The sequence below is a fragment of the Tupaia chinensis genome, unplaced genomic scaffold (genome assembly GCF_000334495.1).
Source record: "Tupaia chinensis unplaced genomic scaffold, TupChi_1.0 Scaffold000250_1, whole genome shotgun sequence".
Lineage (NCBI taxonomy): Eukaryota > Metazoa > Chordata > Mammalia > Scandentia > Tupaiidae > Tupaia > Tupaia belangeri.
This window is the reverse complement of record NW_006159730.1, coordinates 2,775,646-2,799,336: the sequence shown is the minus strand read 5'-3', so window position 1 is coordinate 2,799,336 and position 23,691 is coordinate 2,775,646. Positions and strand designations below refer to the sequence as shown.

At 39.9% G+C, this 23,691-nt stretch overlaps 1 protein-coding gene across 6 annotated transcripts in view; it reads right to left on the bottom strand.

Annotated features, from left to right (window-relative positions):
• The window catches only part of HERC4 (HECT and RLD domain containing E3 ubiquitin protein ligase 4), a 118,839-nt gene that overhangs the window by 27,198 nt on the left and 67,950 nt on the right, over positions 1–23,691 (bottom strand). For 4 of the 6 annotated variants that reach the window (XM_006148948.2, XM_006148950.2, XM_006148952.2 and 1 more), the window contains 3 exons: positions 15,457–15,576; positions 7,057–7,080; positions 3,963–4,061 (listed from right to left, as the gene is read on the bottom strand). In XM_006148948.2, coding sequence (XP_006149010.1) covers positions 3,963–4,061; positions 7,057–7,080; positions 15,457–15,576 — 243 coding nt within the window. The remainder of the gene's footprint in view (positions 1–3,962; positions 4,062–7,056; positions 7,081–15,456; positions 15,577–23,691) is intronic. The other 2 variants (XM_006148951.2, XM_006148953.2) reach the window with 1 other exon arrangement.

Genomic DNA, 23,691 nt, shown 5'->3' with positions numbered 1-23,691 from the left:
GTCCACTGACATAGCCATTACGCTAACTGTTTGTCCCGGTCCTTTTCTTTTCTAAAGCAGGCAGTATTCCTCTCCCAGCTCATTGGCCCATACCTGGTCTCCTGGTCACAGCTAGCTGCAAAGGAGTCTGGGAAACGTCATCTCTAGATGAGCATCCCTGCACACGATGAGAGCTCTGTGGACTGCTCCTAGACGAAGGCAGGGATGCTTGCTGGGAGGGCTGGCTATCACTGCCCTGTGCTCGCATGGCCACTGCGGCTTCCCCTGGAGAAGCGGAGTTTATGCTTCCCATGGCACTGGGCACAGGGAACCTCTTGTTGCTGACCACAGGCACCAGCTGCTGTGGTAACCAGGCTGGCTGGCTGGTGCTACCATAGTCATTTTTTCTTCTCTACCCTTTGCATTAACAAATTCTCTAAATGACCAAGCTGGTGGGAAAAGTTCTGTGGACTGCATACCTCCGTCTCTTGGTCACTTGTTCTAATATTGAGTTAGTCTCCAGAGCACAAGCCCGGGCCTCCCCTGGAGGCTTGCCGCCATGTTCCGTACTGCCTAGGATTAGTGTGAGGACGGAGGGAAGAATGGACGTGAAGCACAGAGCCTGGCATGGGGTAGAAACAAGAGCCTCTAAGAGCCCAGACAGCAGACCGGGTCAGGTGTGGAAGGGAGAAGCCTCCCTGGACTGGTTCTGACCCTACCGCACCGGGTCTGCCCCAGAGCCAGCAGACCCACCACACCAGCTCGGGGTGCACGGGGAAAGTCTGGTTAAATTCATTCTTTCCATGCCTTGCAGTACAAGCAGCCCCCAGGCTGGTACAGACGTCCCACACCCACCCTCTCCTGGTTTATGCCTTCCTAGGTAGGGCCGACGTCCTGGGACACAGGTGTAGCCAGTTAGACGCACAGCTCGCGAGCCAGGGGCTCAGGACTTCCCTCCCGCCCGGTCCTGTGGAAGCCTGCTCGGGCAGTGCTGGCTCCGCACTCTGGCTTGTAGGAGGCGGAGGCTCGGGGATGATCTTCACGTCCATGTGGCCCTGGTTTAGAATCTAGGGTGCCTTGGCTGGGATTCCTGCCTTTCAGAGACACCTTGGCCAGGTTAAGAGCTCTGCTCTGATAGTTTCCATGACAACCCTGGGAAGCCTGGACCGCCCAGCGGGAGGCCCATCGCGTTAGCTGGATAACGTGCATGAAAGAGCGACTCATACCTGGCACCCAGACCAAAGCGTGAGCTCACCAGGCGTGAGCCGCGCCAGCCTTTTAAGTAGGTACGAGCGGCTTTCTTCCAGGCTGTGAGAGCGTCCTGCTTGTAATTAACGTCATCCCTCATGTCTGTCTAGTACCCACAACACCCTAAGGGGGACTTTGTCATTATTTCGTAAATGAGTAAGAGACAGGGCTTAATCAGATCTCAGGGGTTCTTATTTTGGGGACTGCTTAACTGGAGCAGATGTTTGCTTTTCGCTAGCCAGCATGATGTCAAAAGTCAGAAAAAAGGCAGAGAGGAGTGATGAAGGAGGGTGAGAGGAGGGCGAGCGGGAGGGAGGAAGGGCAAGTGAAGGTGGTGGAGGGTGTGGGGCGTCCTCGTTGGCGACTTGTATTATTTTGTAATTGTGTTATTTCGTGGATATTAAAGACCTCAACCCTTCCCACGATAGACGCGGAATCTGAGGACACAGGTGACGGGAGTCCTAGTGGACGTCGGGGCTCTGCTCACCAGCCCCCGGGGTCATTTCCACTCCCACAGCCCACCACCTCAGCACGGCCACATGCGGAGACCGGGGACAAGGCCACAGCGCCACGCTGGCCACCCTGTGTCACTCTCCTTCCTGTTCGTAGCGCAGACTTCCCCTCCCCGACGGTGTTCGAGGCTCTGGAGACCAGCCTTTCTCACCTTTGGCCTTTCCAGCTACAGTAAAATATGGATCGAGTATTAACAAGTGTCATCGAACCATCAAAACACATGCATGGGGGGAAGCAGGTGGCATGGTGGTTAAGACACTGGTTTCCCACAAGGCCAACTGCAGTTCAAGTTCCAGATCTGAGATCTTGAAAATCATGCTGGGTGTGTGTGTGAACCCAAAATCCCAAGAGAAGAATAAAGAAGAGGGGATTACAGTGTGGTCATTTCCCCTGGGGCAATTTCTCACTTTCCCTCTCTCTACCTCTGGGGAAAGCACTCTAGGGGGAAAAAAAAAGAACCAAATTATTACTGTTTTAATTAAGACTTCCAAAATACTGGCTTATTAGTTTTATTGAGAGATTTTTGCTACAAGGCGTACATTCTCACCAGAGAGACAAAAAGTGAGAAATCACCCCCTGGGGAATGGCTACACCACAACCCTCTCTCCTTCACTTTCTTCTTGGGATTTTGGGCACAAACACACATGTACCCGGCGTGAGTTTCAAGCTGCTAGGTCCAGGACTGAAAATGCAGTTGGCCAAGGGGAGTCCAGTGACATAACCATTATGACATCTGCTGGTTCTTGGCTTATTACAAAAAATATTTCTTCTCATGATAAAATGAAAATACACATATCTCTAAAATCGCTTACAGTATTTAATATTAAGTATAGAGGATTTTAGAACACCAAATGTATTTATTTAAACAGAATGAAGATAATTATCAAAATTTGAGAGTTTTTTTTGTTTTTTTTTTTTGTTTTTTTTTTTTGTTTTTAGGTTTATGGATGAGTTTTTTTGGAGAGGTGTGTGCGCTCGCCAGAAAGACAGACAGAGAGACAGAAAGCGAGAAATCACCCCCCAGGGGAGATGGCCATGCTGCAATCCCTTCTCCTCCATTCTCCTCTTGGGATCTTGGGCACGCACGCACACACGCCCGGTGTGAGTTTCAAGCCACCGAGTCCAGGACCCAAACAGCAGTCAACTACATGAGAATCCAGCAACATAGCCATTACGCTAACTGCTGGTCCCAAATTTTGGGAGTTTTTAATTTTTTAAAGATTTTAGAATATTAGGCATTCAAGGTCTCTTTTCATCCTTTCTTTAGTCCTTAGCCTACACAGATAGATGATCTACACCTGAGGAAAAAGCTTAAACTCTCTTTTACTTACAGGTTCAAATGATAAGTTAAACCTTAAACCTACTGTAACCATTCAAAGTCATAATGCAAACTAGTTTTTAAAATCCTTATTATAAATGAAAGAATGTTCAACATAAAACAGAGTGAGGAAGGGAAAAAGGAAGGTGAAGAGAGAGATGAAAACCAAGCACAGGAAAATCCTTTTTTAGCAAAACTTTCTTCAAAGACTCTTTATGTCCACTCCCTATGAAGTGATTAAATGCTTCCTACTTTAACATTATTCCAGCTCTAGTTATTTCCATCTTTTGCCAAGCACATATAAATAAGATCTATTCATCTATATACAAATAAAAAGAAGCAAGATTTCGAAACCAACATTTCATCAAGCGAGTTAGTAAAACTGTTCATAAACAGTGAGTATTTCTATATTGAAAGAGGCTTATGTTATTTTTTAAAATATAAAATGTTTAGATTGTTCTATTTTCATTGTAATCCTTTCTTTTTAAAAGTTTACTTATTTCTTCCATGAGAGATAGTGAGACAAAGAGAGACAGGCACCCCACAAGGACTTCATGCCAGCTAGGATCATGGGTAAGCACACATGCATACTTGGGCATATATAAGGGAGACCTCAGGAAGTGAACTCTGACCTTCTGTGTGGCTTCAGCACTGCAGAGCACTGTATTATTGCTATGGCATTATGCTGGCTTTTTATTACCCTTTTTGTAAGTAACCCTCATAAGAATATATATGTCACATGTAGCAGGTCCTATTTATAACTACCTCAATTACTTTGCAACAGAAAGACAGCAATGGTATAAAATATTCCCAAATACCGATTATAGGAAAATTAAAATATTTAATGTTTTAAAACCATCAAATTAAAAAAACACTCTCAGATTAGTATTATATAATATTTTACCTGCATTTGTAAGACTGCATCTGTTTGTAACAAAGTAGTTTTTGCTTGGGCATCAAATACGAATGGATACGTACAGATTGTAACAGGGATATCTGCCAACTGGAAATAAAAAATTAACTGATTAGTATAAGTAGATCTGTGATATATTATTCAGGATGCTGCCAATTCTTGCAAAGTTGATCACATTCTTGGCATACTAATTTGTGAATAGGGAATCATAAATAAAACATGTTTATTTCTAAATATGGAATTTTTATTGATAATTACATGAGGCATTGGAATAAACCCAATTCCCAATTTTAGGAAAAAACTATATACTTGAGAGTCCATAAAACTGTAAACTACAGGTACCTTTTGCTTAGCATTTATCAACTTCAAGTGTCAATGAATTAAGCTGCAAATTTTTTCTGAAATTGTGAGCTCCTATGTTCAACCCAGTGCCCAATTCTTATAGATAAGGGCTACTACAGCACCTGATGCTAATGATAAGTAATTCTGTTATTTCATTTAGTAGATATTCACTGAATGCCAAAATTACTGTGAGTCCAACCATCTGTTCATTCATTAAACATACAAAACAAACACCATTAGCATTTTTAGAAATTTATTTTATTTTATTAATATTTTAAAATTTTTGCTATAGGGCACGTGTGCTCACTAGAGAGAGAGAGAGAGAAAGCCGCCAGGTCCAGGCCTTGAACCATAGTCAGTCATGTGGGAGTCCAGTATCTCAATCACCATGCCACCTGCTGGTCCCACTACTGGTATTATTATTCTCTGTTAGCCTCTAAAGTTAGGAGAACTTATCTATTATTATTATCAAACATTAACAATATATAGACAATTATTTATCCTAGGTAATGCAATAGTTGACCGCTAAGTTATTTTAACAATGCAGTAAAACAGAGTTATGGGGACCAGCAGTTAGCATAATGGCTATGTTGCTGGACTCCCATGTAGTCGACCGCGGTTTGTGTCCCGGACCCAGTGGCTTAAAACTCACGCCAGGCGCGTGTGCGTGCATGCTCAAGATCCCGAGAGAACAGAGAAGGGATTGTGGCATGGCCATCTCCCCTAGGGGATGATTTCTCGCTTTCTGTCTCTCTCTTTCTGGCGAGCATACGCACCCTATAGCAAAAAAAAAGAAAGAAAGAAAACAGAGTTATGAACTGCCAGTCACCCATTCTTGCCCTGGGAAGAAAATTCAGTTTTAATCATCTACCAAGAAGACAGTATTTCTGTGCAACCCTGACACAGATCCCTTGTTTTAAGGCTTCCAATAAAGAATTACTACATAATATGCCATAAAACAATTCCTTTTTTTAAAAGTTTTTTTTTGGCCATAGGGCACATATACTTGCTCAAGAGAGAAAGAAAGAGGCAGAAGGAAAATGAGAAATCACCTCCCAGGAGGGACAGCAATGCCATAATCCCTTCTCCTTTTTCTCCTCTCAGAATTTTGGGCATAGACACACACATGCCTGGCATGATTTTCAAGACACTGGGACTGGGACTCAAAACTGTGGTCAGCCATGTGGGAGTCCCACACCTTAATCACCATGCCACCTGCTGGTTCTAATAATTCACTTATGTTTAAGTAATTAGAAAGTTCATCAAATTGAGGTCAAATCTCCTTTTCTACACACTGTATATCACTTAGTCTTTGTTTTTGCCCTAACAGGGAAACATAAGAGATTTACCTATTTCAAGTACCAACCATGCTCTCTCAATGGTCTTATCGTTTGTTTTTATATGCTAACATTCGTTTTTCAAGCCATTCTGAAATAGGGTTTCGTAATCTTTTTCATCCTTTAAAAGATGTATTTCAATGTGTTTAGACACATTGACTATAGCCACCAAAACCAAATTAACCTAATATTGCCCAATCACAATGTGCTAAGTTATATGCACCTTACAGTAAATTGTCACTATTCAATAGTTTTCATGTGATAAAGTTTTTACCTTCATTCTGCGTTTGTGTCATTACTTAGCAATTAAGAATACAAAGTAATTTTACTTCTCTGATATTCAAGAAGATTTAGATAGTCCCTCCTTAGCTTCAAAAATACATGTTTTCTTTCTTTTTAAAGTTTTTTAAGTGGTTTCCCGACATAAGGCATGTGTGCTTGCCAGAGAGATAGAGATAGTGAGAAATCACCCCCCTGGGGGGAATGGTCACACTTCAATCTCTTCTCCTCCATTCTCCTCCTGGGATCCTGAGCATGCACATGCACACCCCCAGTGTGAGACCCTGCACATGCACCCCCCCAGTGTGAGTTAAAAGCCACTAGGTACGGGACTTGAACCATGGTCAACCACGTGGGAGTCCAGTGACACAACCACTACACCATCTGCTGGCACCCAAAACTACATGTTTTCATAATCTTATGTACTTCTATCTATGAATGAGGAAGTAAACAATATTTAGACCTATAATTAATTAATTATTTTATTTAAAATTTTTTAAGAGAGATTTTTGCTACAGGGTGCATGCACTCACTGGAAAGATGGAAAGCGAGAAATCACCCCCTGGGGGTATGACAACACCACAATCCCTTCTCCTCTTGGGATCTTAGGCATGTATGCACATGTGCCTGGCGTAAGTTTAAGTCACCAGGTATGGGACTTGAACTGTAGTCGACTATGTGGGAGTCCAGCAATGTAACTATTATGCCATCTCGTGGTCCCTAGACCTATAATTTAAAGTTAACTTAAATTGCTTCTTGGTTCAAGTGCTTGGAAAAGCATACCAAACAAACAACAAAAGCAAAACAAAACCCAAAATGTGTAACAGATAAAAGTATTTGTACTTTAATTCTATTTTCCCAAAAACTTTGAGAAGTTTCCTCATATAGATATAATGCTAACCAAAACAGGTTTTAAGTTTTCTTTAAAAATTTTTTCTGATATGTCATATAAAATTATTTTTATAGACTCAATTTCAAAAATGACAAAATATACAAATCTATAGATTATATGTAAAAAACACACTTTTTTTTTTCACACGAAAGAGAAACCTTTGGCTCATCCATCTCTTGGGACAAAACAGAGTATATCTTACTCTGATCATGAGACTTTTTTATACCAAACTTACCTCAGTTAATCCATGGTTGACATCCTAAGTCAGCAGTGCAGAATGTAACGAGGAAAGAGCATGTTAGTGTCCAGATTTAACTATTTCTATTCAAAGTAGCATGCGACATATTTTGCTACAGCAGAATATTGAATTATTGAGGTAGAAAATACAGCTACAAAAAAACTTACCATTTCCACAGACACCTCTATACCTACCTATAAATGTATGACCTTTGTTCCAGGTACCTTGTGATTATAAAATTACTGAGGTCTGAACATAATAAAATTTGGTTTCAGCAATTAAGCACCTCCCATTTACAGAATTTAAGTAGAATAGGAAAACTAATACTAAGCCTGACTTGGTCTTAAAGAAAACATTTTATGGCTTAAGTTTCCCTACCTGGAAAATGGAGAAAATCATTCCTAAAGTTTTAAGATTTAGTTAATTTTGACAAACTATTTAAAATGTTCAGTACATTAAAAGGCAATGGAAATAAAGAAAAATAAGCTATAAATTGTTTTAGACAGAAATAACTAGTAAATTATATGGTATCTTAAATTAGGCATTTTTAAAAATGAATTAACCTAAAATAGAAAGTAATGGACACGGCATAGGGATTGGTAAATAGAAAAAAGAAATGAAGAAAGGTGTATTTATGGCTGAAATCATAATGAAAGTTTACCACTTCATTGAACAGAAATGTACACTTTCTTGAAGAAAGCTTCCATGTATGATCAGGGTATGAACTCTTATAAAGTACTAGATTCTCCAGAAATATGTACTAAGTTTGTGGATGATGCCTTGTGTAGTGAACACTTAATCTTATCCAAAGAGAAAGCTTTGCTACTGGGAGGTGATCTATAGATCTTTAGAAAGTCATGCCTGGTAGAATGTCTTTGGCGGCTTTCACCATTGAAGGATCTAACAACGTGATCTGTGAGAGGTGCTCAGGTCCTGTGACATCTACCACCTCTAGAGGAGTAGGAGACTAAGTCAGGTCAGTGACATACGCAGGATATGACTGAGCTGCAACTAAAAACCCTGGGCATCAGGGTTCAGGTGGGCTTTCTTAGTTGGCAATGCCCTGTAAGTACTATTATAAATAGAAGGCAGGAAAGTAATCTGTTATCTACAGGGCAAGAACAATAGAAGCTCTGCCTTTACTACCTCTCCCAGACTTTACCTCATGTGCTGATTTTAATGTGTATCCTTTCCCTGTAATAATGTGTAATAGTTTTCTGTGAGTTCTCTGAGGCCTTGTAGCAAATTATCAAAAAAATAGTTTGAAGAACCCCCAAACTTATAATTTATAACAGAAGTGAGGGCAGTTTTGTATGGATTGCTCTAGCTCTACAGTTGACTGAATTCTCATCATTAGAACCTCTAAGATACTAGTAATGGCTTGGGGTTCTTTCACTATATTATGCTCATAAATGAGCCAAAGCATTCTAAGTCAGAAGCAAAATATGACTGTAAAGGTCTTATTCTAAGAAAGGAAATTACTGATAACAGATTCTTCAAAAGAAAAATGCAGAGTGCCAAGGCCAATAGCTGGCATGGTGGACTCCTACATGGCCAACCCTGGTTTGCGTCTTAGACCTGGCAGCTTGTTTTCTCTCTCTCTCTCTCTCTGTGAACTACAGCAAATTAATAATATAATTAAATAAATGATTTTTTTTTTAATTCAGAGTATCACGTTATTTTTATGTAAGTAGTCCTACTAGCAGTGTTAAGAAGGGTTTAGAGGCTATTTTTTTTTTTTTTTTGGAGAGGTTTTTGCTATAGGACACATGCGCTCGCCAGACAGACAAAGACAGAGAGACACAAAGCGAGAAATCACCCCCCAGGGGGATGGCCACGCTGCAATCCCTTCTCCTCCATTCTCCTCTTGGGATCTTGGGCATGCACGCACACGCGCTTGGCGTGAGTTTTAAGCCACCGGGTCCGGGAAGCGAACTGCGATCGACTACATGGGAGTCCAGTGATATAGCCATTACGCTAACTGCCGGTCCCTAGAGGCTATTCTGGAAAAAAAAAGCCTTTTAGATTACACTCTGTCTAACTGGAAGGGAACTTGAAGGGACACTGAAAATCCTTTTATGTCTCATGGGATCTTCTTTTTCTTTTCTTTTTTTACAGATTACTTTTTAGAATTATTTCATTTTTTTAAAATTTATTCGTTCATTTGTTTTAATTTGACCAGAGAGAGACACACAGAAAGAGAGAGAGAGAAAGTGCGAAAGCAAGCCACCAGGTCTAGAACTCAAACCGTGGTCAGCCATGTGGGAGCATCCAGCGCCTTAACCACCACACCACCTGCTGGTCCCAAGGGATCTTCTTTTTCTGAAAGACTTTTTTGGTATTTTTGGACTTGTGCACACATGTGCCTAGTGTGATTTTTCAAGCTGCAGCATTCAGGACTTGAACTATGTGGTTGGTCATGTGAGATCCAGCTCCCTTAACCACCAGGCCATGGGATGGCCCAACTTTATTTATTTACTTATTTTTGGTGGGACAGTTTTAGGCTCACTTAAAATAAAAATATACAAGTTTCCCACATAACCTCTGTTTCCACATATACGCAGGATCCCACCTTATCAACATCCCTCTTGCAGGACATTTTAAAGGTCCTATTATTACTACTAAGAAAGTTCTGTGTGTATAGTAGGTATGTACGAATGAAAATGCAGAGAGACAGGCATCTTTTTGGACTGCAAATGGCATTATAAACTGGAACAGATACAGAAAAAAACAATCTAGCACTATACTTCACTACCTTCTGACTTAGGAATTCCCATAAGGAAGCAGAATTTCTCCTAAAGAAATATTCCAAACTATGGTCTAAAATTAGCAAAAAATAGGACCACTTTATTTGGACTATTAACTAGCTAGTTAGAATAACTCTTATCTAGCCTTTTCTGTATGCTTCAGGAACTGTGCTAAAAACATTTAAATACATTATCCCATTTAAAACTCATTAACAACCTTATGGTATAAATACAGTATACATACAATCTGAGTTAACAATGGTTCGAGTTGATTTTTCAGCTTTACAAAGGATACTTCATACTTTGAATACCCATTCGAGCATTTCTTTTTACTTTTAGTATAGCATTCAATAAATTACATGAGATATTTGACTTTTTTTTTATAAAATAGACTTTTTGATAGATGACTATGTCCAAATGTAGTCTAATGTAAATATTCTGAGCACATATAAGATAGGCTGACCTATGTTATAATCGTTGGGCAAGTAAGTTTCTTTTTTTCTTTCCCTCCTTTTTTCCCATCATTCTTTCTTCCATGAGCCAGTGAGAGGGAGAGAGACACTGCCCAAAGGGTCTTTCGTTTGATGATCCACCCCTGCCTTCAGCCAGCCCTAGATCATGGGCGTGCCTGCCCTCCAGGTGTTCAGGGAAGTCTCCAGATGTGAACATGGAATCCTCTCCTGTGGGTCAGCCTCACAGAGCACTGCATTACTGTTGTGCCACCATCCGGCTCCCAGGGAGGTTTATTTTCACCTTTCAATGGGCTTATCAGGACATAACCCCATTATAAGTTGAGGAGGATATGTACATTTATATAAGATGATCATAAAAACATGTAAGTGACCACTGGGCTTCTTAAAAAAATGCTTTTCATTTAAAGTAAGTCCTTATGTCATTCCAGAATAATTCTCCAAGGGCTAGAATGCCCTAGGTGGTGTGTCAGGGTTTATATGTAGAGTCTTTAGATAAACAAGGTTCATTTCCGGAAGCACCACTATTCCTTGATGGTAAATAAATTCCTTTTTATATTAAAATAAGCTTATACTATGTCCAATAGGATACAAAATTAACATATGTTTAAAAAAAAAAAGAGTACTTCGGGACCAGCAGTTAGTATAATGGCTATGTCGCTGGACTCCCACGTAGTCGACCACGGTTCGAGTCCTGGACCCAGTGGCTTAAACTGACACTGGGCACTTGTGCATACATGCCCAAGATCCCAAGAGGAGAATGGAGAAGAGGGGATTGCACATCCGTGGTCAGCCATGTGGGAGCATCCAGCGCCTTAACCACCACACCACCTGCTGGTCCCAAGGGATCTTCTTTTTCTGAAAGACTTTTTTGGTATTTTTGGACTTGTGCACACATGTGCCTAGTGTGATTTTTCAAGCTGCAGCATTCAGGACTTGAACTATGTGGTTGGTCATGTGAGATCCAGCTCCCTTAACCACCAGGCCATGGGATGGCCCAACTTTATTTATTTACTTATTTTTGGTGGGACAGTTTTAGGCTCACTTAAAATAAAAATATACAAGTTTCCCACATAACCTCTGTTTCCACATATACGCAGGATCCCACCTTATCAACATCCCTCTTGCAGGACATTTTAAAGGTCCTATTATTACTACTAAGAAAGTTCTGTGTGTATAGTAGGTATGTACGAATGAAAATGCAGAGAGACAGGCATCTTTTTGGACTGCAAATGGCATTATAAACTGGAACAGATACAGAAAAAAACAATCTAGCACTATACTTCACTACCTTCTGACTTAGGAATTCCCATAAGGAAGCAGAATTTCTCCTAAAGAAATATTCCAAACTATGGTCTAAAATTAGCAAAAAATAGGACCACTTTATTTGGACTATTAACTAGCTAGTTAGAATAACTCTTATCTAGCCTTTTCTGTATGCTTCAGGAACTGTGCTAAAAACATTTAAATACATTATCCCATTTAAAACTCATTAACAACCTTATGGTATAAATACAGTATACATACAATCTGAGTTAACAATGGTTCGAGTTGATTTTTCAGCTTTACAAAGGATACTTCATACTTTGAATACCCATTCGAGCATTTCTTTTTACTTTCAGTATAGCATTCAATAAATTACATGAGATATTTGACTTTTTTTTATAAAATAGACTTTTTGATAGATGACTATGTCCAAATGTAGTCTAATGTAAATATTCTGAGCACATTTAAGATAGGCTGACCTATGTTATAATCGTTGGGCAAGTAAGTTTCTTTTTTTCTTTCTCTCCTTTTTTCCCATCATTCTTTCTTCCATGAGCCAGTGAGAGGGAGAGAGACACTGCCCAAAGGGTCTTTCGTTTGATGATCCACCCCTGCCTTCAGCCAGCCCTAGATCATGGGCGTGCCTGCCCTCCAGGTGTTCAGGGAAGTCTCCAGATGTGAACATGGAATCCTCTCCTGTGGGTCAGCCTCACAGAGCACTGCATTACTGTTGTGCCACCATCCGGCTCCCAGGGAGGTTTATTTTCACCTTTCAATGGGCTTATCAGGACATAACCCCATTATAAGTTGAGGAGGATATGTACATTTATATAAGATGATCATAAAAACATGTAAGTGACCACTGGGCTTCTTAAAAAAATGCTTTTCATTTAAAGTAAGTCCTTATGTCATTCCAGAATAATTCTCCAAGGGCTAGAATGCCCTAGGTGGTGTGTCAGGGTTTATATGTAGAGTCTTTAGATAAACAAGGTTCATTTCCGGAAGCACCACTATTCCTTGATGGTAAATAAATTCCTTTTTATATTAAAATAAGCTTATACTATGTCCAATAGGATACAAAATTAACATATGTTTAAAAAAAAAAAGAGTACTTCGGGACCAGCAGTTAGTATAATGGCTATGTCGCTGGACTCCCACGTAGTCGACCACGGTTCGAGTCCTGGACCCAGTGGCTTAAACTGACACTGGGCACTTGTGCATACATGCCCAAGATCCCAAGAGGAGAATGGAGAAGAGGGGATTGCACATGATTTCTCGCTTTTTGTCTCTCTCTGACTTTCTGGCAAGTACACACACCCTATAGCAGAAATCTCTCCAAAAAAAAAAAACAGTACTTCCAAACTTGTATCACAGAGGGGAAGTTAAAAACCTTAGCAAATAATTCTTCATTCAAAGTCTCAAGAAAAGGTTTTTTTTCTCCCACCTGTACAGGAGCTCTGGTGAAAGCCTGAGCTTTGCTCAGGTCAGAGGTTTAGTCCAAATAGGGAAGAAGGAATATTTATATTTATTAAACTTTCCTGGATGGGGCCAGCAGTGGTGTGGTGGTAAAGGCACTAGACTCTCACATGGCTGACCACGGTTTGTGTCCAGGACCTGGTGGCTTGCTTTCTCACCACAAACCCCACCCTACATCTCTCCCTAGTCAAATTGAAAAATAATAGTATTAAAGAAAGAAAGAAAATTAAAAACAAAAACAAATATTTCTGATTTCAATGATTTTCTTAAAAAAAAAAAAAAAGAACAACTATCCCTTGACTCTGGCTACCACTTCAATTTTTTGTTCCTCTTCAACCAGAACTTCTTGAAAGTACTGCCCTGTGGTGATGGTTCCAAAAGGTTCACTCTCAAATTTATCTTTAAAACTCCCTAACCCCAGGATGACATTATCAACATTACCAATGACCTTTATATAACCATGTTTACCGCTCAATTCTATGGTTTCGTCCTCCTCCTTGAGAGATTTCAATACAATCTCACCCTTAGTTTATAAATTTTGGTTTCTTCAGTACTCTCCTAACTTTCCTCCTACCTAGTCTGCCACACCTATAATCTCCTTTGGAGATTTCTCTCCTCTTTTTACCAATCCATCAGTAATTCTTGTCTCTTTTATCAGGTATTCCAAACCTATATCTTTATTTCACCTACACAGCCACTCTAGTAAACCCATAATTTTTTTCTCCCCATATCTACTAAAATAGCCTTTTCATTCATCTCCTCCTTTTACTTTTGTCTGGTTTTCCATATACCATTCTCCATATAGCCAATAAAGCAATTACCCCAAAATATAAATCAGATTATGTTGCCCCTTATTTACCACCCACCATTGGCTTTCTATAACACTTCAGATAAAACCCAAATTCCTGAGGCCACAATGTGAGTGCAGTGGTAAAATGTGATGCTCTGTGAGGCACTGGGAAAATTCCCAGTTCAGGATCCTGCTGTGGTGCTGTCTGTAAATCTGTCTCTATGTATTGCTCCTGCTCCTGGCTTCTGCCCACTTCTCTGATTCCTTCCCAGAAATCTCACTGCTGTCCTATTTTAGCCATATTGGCCTCTTTCTATCCTTTATATACATCAAGCTTGTTATCACCTTAAGGTCTTTTACTAAATGTTCGTTTTTCTTGAAATTCTCTGATCTTACTTCTCGTCTCTGATCTATTTCTATCCTTGTCATTCAGAATGCCACTAATACTTCATCAGACAAGTCTTTTCTGATTACTCAATGTTTTCCTTTTTAGGTTTATTTCTTCCATGAGTAAGAGAAACAGAGAACAAGCACACCAACAACAGGGTCCTGACACTGTAATCTACTACCAGCCTCAGCCAGCCCTGGTTCATGGGCACATGTGTCTCTGGCAGACTCAAGGAGATTTCTAGACAGGTATTCAGAATGTTGCCATGTAGGTCAGCCTCTCAAAAGGTTTCATTTTACCACAGTGCTACTGTCTGCCCTTCTTGAGCATCTCAAGAAACCAGGCACTACTGTACTTTCTTAGTAACTGCTAGACATATTCTAGACACTATCGCAGGTGCTAGTGAATAAAATGGCACAGTGCCTACATACAAGAAGCATAAGGCAGACGCCTAGAAAGCAATAAAAGTTTACTCACCCTTCTACAATCATTGCATATTAAATTACTTTCTTTGGGGGCGGAAAAGTTGGCTTCAAATATATTAACATGGCTAAATAAGAGTATTAAATCTATTTTATATCTATTTGCTCATTTATACACTAAAATTTTATGTGCCTGATTCAAATTTTCTAAGACCATGCTACTATTTAAATGGAACTGTTAAGTATGAAGTTATTAAAGACTTATCCACGTGAGAAGTATATGTATACCTGTAGATGTGTATTTTAAAAATCAGAAATAAAATCAAGGATATAAAAGGGGGAAAAAAAAAAACAACCCAGAACCAGTGGTGCTAGGGTTCTCTTCTGGCAGTTCTGAAGCACTGATCTCATAATAATAATGTATCCTTTTTATTTATTTATTTTTAAATTGCCAGGGGCACACACAACAGAAAGACAGAAAGGGAGATCCCCAGTGGGGCACGATAATGCTGCAATCCCCTTTCCTCCATTTTTCCATCCCATCAGGATTTGGGACATGCATCCACAGTACCTGACACTTTTTTCAAGCTGCAGGGCCTGGAACTCAAACCACAGTCAAACATGTGGAATCTGGCTCCCTATGCACCAGGTTACTCATGATGCTATGGGCTGGCCCACTAATGCATTCTACTTTTTTGCAGTGTGTTACTACTTAAAAAATAAGCTCTGAATAAAAGGTTAAAAAAACCCTTGGTGCTTCAAAATCAAATGATTATTTTTTGAGTATTAGAACAAATAGTATATAAAAATGAAATCACAAAATACATAGAAAACTTACCATTCCATAGGCCTGCTGCTGGACCCAGTTGATATAATCATTCCTTATGTCTATCAATTCTTGTACTTCATGTATATAAAACTTATCATACTGTATAATCTGTCCTGTTTTCTCATTTACCTACAAAATAATTACAAGTATAATTAACATTAAATTTACCAACACCTAACAAAGAGATTGAAAAATGTTTAAATATACCAAATGCCTACGATATGGAGTCTTCAAAAAGCTTATGGAAAATACAAAACATGCATGGATTTCAAAAATTTTTGCACCAAAATAAATTTGTACTTTAATTCTGTTTTTTAACAATTTGTTGAAGCCTCTTCACACACACAAAATGCTAGTTAAAAAGTAATTATTGAGTTCCTACTACATACAAAATGCTAGTTATTAAATGCTATGGGAGACAAAGATTCATATAAAATGTGTTATCTACATAAAGTAACTCAAAAACCTAGTAGAAAAGAAAAACATGAATCCCCTTTTTAAAAGTCTTTACTATAAAACATGTACACTCACCAGAAAGAGAGAAATCATCCCCTAGGGTGGATAGCCATGACATAATCCCTTATCCTCCATTCTCCTCTCAGGATTTTGAGCTGCATGTACACATGCCCAGCATGTTCTTTAAATCACCTAATCTGGACCTCTAAATATGCAGTGGACCATGTGGGCTCTAGACATTTTACCTTTCAGTCACCTGCTGGCCCCCTAAAAAAGTGAATGTCTTTACAACCACAACACAGTAGGAGATGTGTACCATTAAAAGTATGTATTAGTGAGGCTAGCAAATCACGTGGTGGTTGAAATGATGGACTCCCACATGGCTGACCACATTTCAAGTCCCAGACCTGGAGGCTTGAAAATCACACCAAGGGCCAGCAGGTGTCATGATGATTATTATGCTAGATTCCAACATGGCTGACCACAGTTCGAGTCCCAAATCAGGTGGCTTGAGACTCATGTAGAGTGGCCAACCCCCCTAGGACAGTGATTTCTCATTTTCCTTTTCAATGTCTCTGTCTCTCTCATCTCCAGCAAGCGCACATGCCCTATGGCAAAAACAAAACAAAACAAAAGAGCGAAAGAAAGAAAACGACGTTGTGTGTGCATATGTGTTCAAAATCCTGCGAAGTGAATGAAGAAGGGACTGCGGCATGGCCATCCCCCTAGTCAGTGACTTCTAGCCTTCCCTCTCAATGACTTTCTCTGGCAAGTGTACAAACCCTATGGCAAAAAAACTTAAAAATTAAAAGAAAAAACCTGCAGAGCATTCAAAAATGGGCAGGAACAGGAATGGCTACACATTTTTTAAAAGGAAGGCAGGCATATGTAAGAGCCACCATTTTTTCCCCAATGAGGTACTCTTAAATCAACATGAGGGGTAGAGGAGTGAATTAAAACAGAAAGCAGTCATTTTACCAGACAGAGAAGTCACAGTCTGAGACTGGGCCACAAGAATGGCCACATAGTAAGGAAGAAAAATCAGAGAAAGACATTCAGAGGGTGAAGTCCCAAATCTGTGTGTAAATTCCCTTCATATCTGGCTAACTCTCTGCTCCTTGAGGTAAAAAATGAGACTTGAAAAAACAAAACCAAAATCAAACAAAAAAAGTCCATTAACACACCAACAGAAAGCAGTAGCTGGGTGCTACTTTTAAAAGTAGAGTTCAAGACAAGCAATTCCAGAAGAAAAAAGACATGCTTCATATTGATTCATAAGGGATTAACTCAGCAAGAAATCAGAACCCCAAATATCAGAGCTTCAAAATTCATGAAGGATGGGGCCAGCAGGTAGCATGGTGGTTATGGTGCTAGACTTCCACATGGCTGATCACAGTTCGAGTTCTGGAACTGGTGGCTTGCTTTCTCAGTTTCACTCTCTCTGATGACTACAGCAGTTAAAAAATAATAATAAATAAAACAAAAATAAATAACTCTTTTAAAAAATACATGAGGGAGAAAATGACAGAAAAATCTCACAGAGATTTTAACACCCTTTCATAAACTGTAATAAAAAAGACAAAATTGGGACCAGCAGATGGCATAATGGCTATGTCACTGGACGCCCATGTAGTCGACCACGGTTCAAGTCCCGGACCTAGTGGCTTAAACTCATGCCGGGCACATGTGCGTGTGTGCCCAAGATCCTGAGAGTAGAATGGAGGAGAAGGGATTGCGGCGTGGCATCCCCCCCTGGGGGGTGATTTCTTGCTTTCTGTCTGTCTCTCTCTGTCTTTCTGGCAAGTGCAAGTGCCCTATGGTAAAAACTCTCCCCCCCTCCCCCCAAAAAAGACAAACTCAAGAACAATTTCAACTGAATTGAGTTCCCTATATAGAACATTCCACTCAACACTATATACAGAATGTTCATTAAGATAGACCATATTCTGGACCACAGACAAAGTCTTAATATATAAGCTCAAAAGAAACTAAAGTATAAAAATTTTTTTTTCAGGGACCTGCAGTTAGCGTAATGGCTATGTCACTGGCCTCCCACGTAGTTGACCGCAGTTCAAGTCCCGGACCCAGTGGCTTAAACTCACGCCGGGCGCATGTGTGTGCGTGCCCAAGATCCTGAGAGGAGAATGGAGGAGAAGGGATTGTGGCATGGCCATCCCCCCGGGGGGTGATTTCTCACTTTCTGTCTCTCTGTCTCTGTCTATCTGGCGAGTGCATGCGTCCTATAGCAAAAACTTCTCCAAAAAAAACAAATTTTTTTTTCAGAGTTTAGGACTTTTAAAAATTTGTCCTAAAGTCATTGAAGCAAAAGTCATGTTAAAACATTCTGCTTTCCTTTACAATTGAGTGTAAAAATATTTTTGAAACGGGACCAGCAGTTAGCATAATGGCTATGTTGCTGGACTCCCATGTAGCTGACTGCAGTTCACGCCCCAGACCCGGTGGCTTAAAACTCATGCCAGTTGTGTGTGCGTGCGTGCCCAAGATCCCGAGAGGAGAATGGAGGAGAAGGGATTGCAGTGTGGCCATCCCCCCTGGGGGGTGATTTCTCACTTTCTGTCTCTCTGCCTGTCTCTGTCTGGCTGGCAAGTGCATATGCCTTCTAGCAAAAACCTCTCCAAAAAAAAAAAAAGTAAAAAAAAAAAAAATTTTTTTTGAAACTACAAAGTATACAAAATATGTTGACTGCCCACATGAAATTTATCAGTAAGATGTTTTTATAAAGAGAGAGACTTTTGCTATGTACATGCACTTGCTGGAGAGACAGAGAGGGGTAGAGAGACATAAAGCAAGAAATCATCCCCTGGGGGAAGGTCACACTGCAATCCCTTTTCCTCCATTTTTCTCTCAGAATTTTGGGTACATACACGCAAACACCCAGTGTGAGCTTAAGCCACTGGATGCAGGACTCAAACCACAGTCAACTATGTGGGAGTTCAGCGGCATAAGAGAGAGACACCAGAGAGATAGAAAGACAGAGGGAGAAAGTGTGGTCGTACCACAATCCCTTCTCCTCCTATGCTCCATCCTGCCAGGATTTTGTGCATACACACACACATGCTTGTGTTTTTCAAGCCACTGGGGCCAGGATTAGAATCTCTCATCATCCATGTGGGATTTGGCTCTTAACTGTTAGGTCAAGGGAACAGTCAAAACATTTAAAATCTTGAAAAGAAAACCACAGTTTCTTTCCCCCAAAGCAACATCTTGCAGATACCATATATAATTTTTGAAAAGAAATATTAATGTTAGATAAAAATAAATAATTCAATAAATAATTCAGGGCTAACAAGTGGCATGATGGTTGAGGGATCTGGATCCCACATGGCCGACTACACAGTTTGAGTCCAGGACCTAGTTCCTTGAAAGATGCTGGGTGCACATGCACGTGTGCCCAAAATCCCAAGAGGAAAATGGAGGAGAAGAGATTGTGGCATAGCCACCTCGCTTCCCCCACCCCGCCCCCCGTGGCAAACACGTTCTCACTTTTTTGTCTCCCTCCAGCAAGTGCACGCAATCTCTTGCAAGTTAAAAAAATAATAATTATAATCCAGAAAATACATTTGGTTCAGAAACAAATACATTTCAGTCAAACCTCAGACTTAGTAGAAATTATGGCTGATAGCTAGTTCAGCCACAATGATTTGATAACTAAGGAGCAAATCAGTTAGCACTGTGTTTTTTTGGAGAGGTTTGTGCCATAGGGCATGTGTGCTCGCCAGACAGACAGAGAGAGAGAGACAGAAAGTGAGAAATCACCCCCCAAGGGGATGGCCACGTCGCAAACCCTTCTCCTCCATTCTCCTCTCGGGATCTTGGGTACGCACACACACGTGCCCGGTGTGAGTTTTAAGCCACCGGATCTGGGACGTGAACCACGGTTGACTACATGGGAGTTCAGCGACATAGCCATTACGCCGACTGCTGGTCCCAGCACTGCTTTTAAACAGGAAAATTAGACACTGAACAAATTCAAGCAGACATTGAAGGTCTGATCCAAAAGACCTTCATAGAAACTTACATACAAAATCAAGAGTCTTAAATATTTAAAAATTTTATTTGTATGGGGACCAGCAGTTAGCATAATGGCTACGTAGCTAGACTCCCATTTAGTCGACTGCAGTTTGAGTCCCGAACCCAGTGGTTTAAACTCATGCCAGGTGCATGTGCATGCAGGCCCAAGAACCTGTGAAGAGAATGGAGAAGGGAGTGTGTGGCATTGTCATCCCCCCTACGGGGCGATTTCTCATTTTTTCTCTCTTTCTTTCCAGTGAGCATATGCATCCTATAGCAAAAACCTCTCAAAAAAAAAATTATATTTGTATGACAGTTAAGATTTAATAGGACAATAATTTCTCCAGTAAGTCTTCCTTAATTCTTCCGTTACATGCCCTTCCTTATGTTCTCACTGCACCCTTCATTTTCTCTAATGTAGCACTTACTACGCTATTCATAAATGCTTATTCACTTCTATGTATACAACCCCTCTATATAACCGTCAGCAATTGCTTCCTATCAATGCATTCCTAATATCTTACATAGTGATAAGCATATAGTAGGCACTCAGTAAGTATTTGCAAAATGAAGTTTTTAAAAGTTTGTCATGTGACAGAAGTTGTAAACAACCTATACATTCAGTCTTATTTCCTAAAATGTAGAAAATAAAATCATTAGTTTGATCATTAACACTTTTATTTTACATTTTAATTACAGTTAGTATTCAGATATGTAAACCTCAGTTCAGGGGTGGTTCTGGTGAATATATGTGTGTCTTAACCATTTGGTTTATTAAAGGGTCCTTTGCAAGTCTGAAAATCACTGATTTAGATCAGTACAATGCACAGCAAGTAGGTTAGACAAATCAAGTAGGTCCTTCCTTCCGGCATACCAGCATCTCTGTAATATACTGTGTAAAAACCTCAGAAACTACTGAACAACCAATTACTTGCCAGGTAACTCATTTAACTGATAATATATCCATTCCTGACAGTAGGTACCAAGAGTATTTTTTTTATGATGCCATTTGGAGCACTGGAAATGATTTTTAACTCAAAAGCTTTCCAAAGGACATGACATATGGGAGGAACAAATGCATCTATACATACCCTGAACTGAACAGGAAACACAAAGTCCAGTTCTCTAGTTCCTAATTCTGCTCCACGGTCAGGTAAAAAACTGAACTGTGTGAGGAAGCTTACTTTCATTCTTAACCATGGAGCTGAAGAAATATATACAGTTGTCAGACAAGGTTTCTTTGAAAACACAAGTTTTTTTTTTTTAAAGAATTACTTTATTTAACTTTATTTATTTATTTTAATTTGACCAGAGAGGGATAAAGTGAAAGAGACAAGGGGGAGGGGGAAATGAGAAAGCAAGCCGCCAGGTCTGGGACTTGAACCATGGTCAACCTAGTGGGAGTCTAGTGCCCTTGAACACCAAGCCACCTGCCAGTCACAAAAACACTAGCTTTTAGTAAGTAATTTGGTTTCTCTAAAGGTGGAAATGAATCATCCTTGATAGTTAATATCCACAGGTATCTGTTTATGGTAGAGTAGGACAAAGCAAAATTTTTTCCAAAGTAAGGGTAAAAGACACATAACTGACTGCCCTAAAGACTCTCAGAAAGATGTTTAAGAAAGTCATACCAGTATCGAGATACCCAAGGACAACTCACACTGCAGACCCCCACAACACCATTCCTGGTAACTACAAGATGACTGCTGTGCCGCATCAGCTGATAATTATCCCTGTGTACCAGAACTGCTTTCCTGAAACTGCATTCCTTGGAGACTCACCTACACTTGTGGATCTGCCGGAGACCCTTCCTTATCCAACCCTGAGTGGAGTTTATGCTCCCTATTACCAAAAACTTTATGAGCTGATGGTTGGAACTTGTGGCCTCTCTCCCTTTACTTGTATGTATCACTTTTTCAGTAACTCTTCTGGAAGACAACTGTATATAGCAGGGATATTGTAATGGGAGAGTGAGACAAGGCAGTCGAATACCAGACAAAGGTAGCTTGAGAAACATGCCAGCAGTGTGTGCTCACGTTCTCAAAATCCCAAAAGTATATATGTGCATAAGCAAGAAAGTAGAAGTGGAATATTATTGATGATAACATGCTTGATTGGGTCACTGTGCAGTTTATTCTAGATGGGAGATTACATTTAGTACGCTGTGATGATGCTCAGGGAATGAATGTTAGGGAAAAAAAAAAACGAAAACAAAAAACAAACAAAAAAAACGGTAAAACTATTCGTCGTACCATTTAAAAAAAAAAAATGGATATTTGATGGCTGCAGTGAGCGGTATGGGCCCAGTTGGGTTCTACTTTATAGTATGCTCTTTTTACCCAATGGGGTTTAGGCCTAAAGTCAGACTTGAGTTCATGTAGAGGCATGTGTCAGCTGTGATAACTATTGGAGAGACTTAGACTAATTAAGATCACTGACAGATCATTTGGGGAGGGGTGAGGCACGGAGGGCAATCGGGGATGACAGGGACAATGTGGGAGGAGGATGGGTCATAACAGAGGGAGGGGGATGGGGAATCTAGGATGGTAAAACAAAAGGCAAGGTATGCAGGACACAAGAATTGGGAAATTATTTGCTGAGAACATATATGTTGACGTGCTTGATTGAGCCAACGCACAGTATATATTGGATGGAAAATTCATTTGAGTGTTGCGATGGGAAAAAAAAAATTATAATAAAAAAAAAACTAAAAAAAAAAAAGAGAAGAGGATAGAGAAAGATAGCAAGTGAACAATAGAGGGGATGTTAGTGAGAAACAGATATGGTTTATTATCTGTTGAAGATGACGTGTATAGTATTCTCAACTGGACTGGTCTGGGAAGTATTTCATGATGGGTGAAGTCTTTTAACAAGCAAAATGAGAAATAGTGATTGACTGTTTTAAAAAATTATAATAATAATAATTATTGGGAAATGCATGGAAAAGACTTTGAATGATAAAGCGGGGAGATCGATGCCTCTGTATTGACTGACATGCATGGCATTCCCTTTTGAAAAAGCAATGGAAGTCAATGTAAAGTTATATGTAATCCAATGTAATAAAAAAAATAAAAAAAAAAAGAAACACATGCATTTATTAACTGAATAGAATACAGCTAAAAATAAACGTATATTTGGTTTCAAAAAAAAAAAGAATATTACATAAAAACTAGACCAATATCCTTCATGAACACAGATATATAGAAATCCTTAATACGATATAAGCAAAAAAAAAAGGTCAGCGATATATCAAAATGAATAAATCTTGACCAACTAGTTTATCCCAGGAATATGCAGTTTACTATCTGAAAATCAAAGTAATTCACCATATTGGTTGTCTTAAAAAACAACACACACACCATTTGATGATATCAGTAAATGATGAAAAGACATTTGACAAATCTGACATTCATGATACAAAGTCTCAGCTGACCGAGAATTAAAAGGAACTTCAACCTGAGAAAAGGTATTGACAGAAAGATCTACAGTTTGAACCAGCAGATGGCATAGTGGTTACACTGCTAGACTCCCACATGGCCGAACACAGTTCAAGTCCTGGATCTGGTGGCTTAAAACACACTGGTCGTGTGTGGGTGCGTGACCAAGATTCCAGGAGGAGAATGGAGAAGGGATTATGGCATGGCCATCCCTCCTGGAAGGTGATATCTCACTTTCCCTCTCACTCTCTGTCTCTTTCTCTCTCTTTGGCAAGATACATACCCTAAGGCAAAAACTTCTACCCCCCCCCCAAACAAA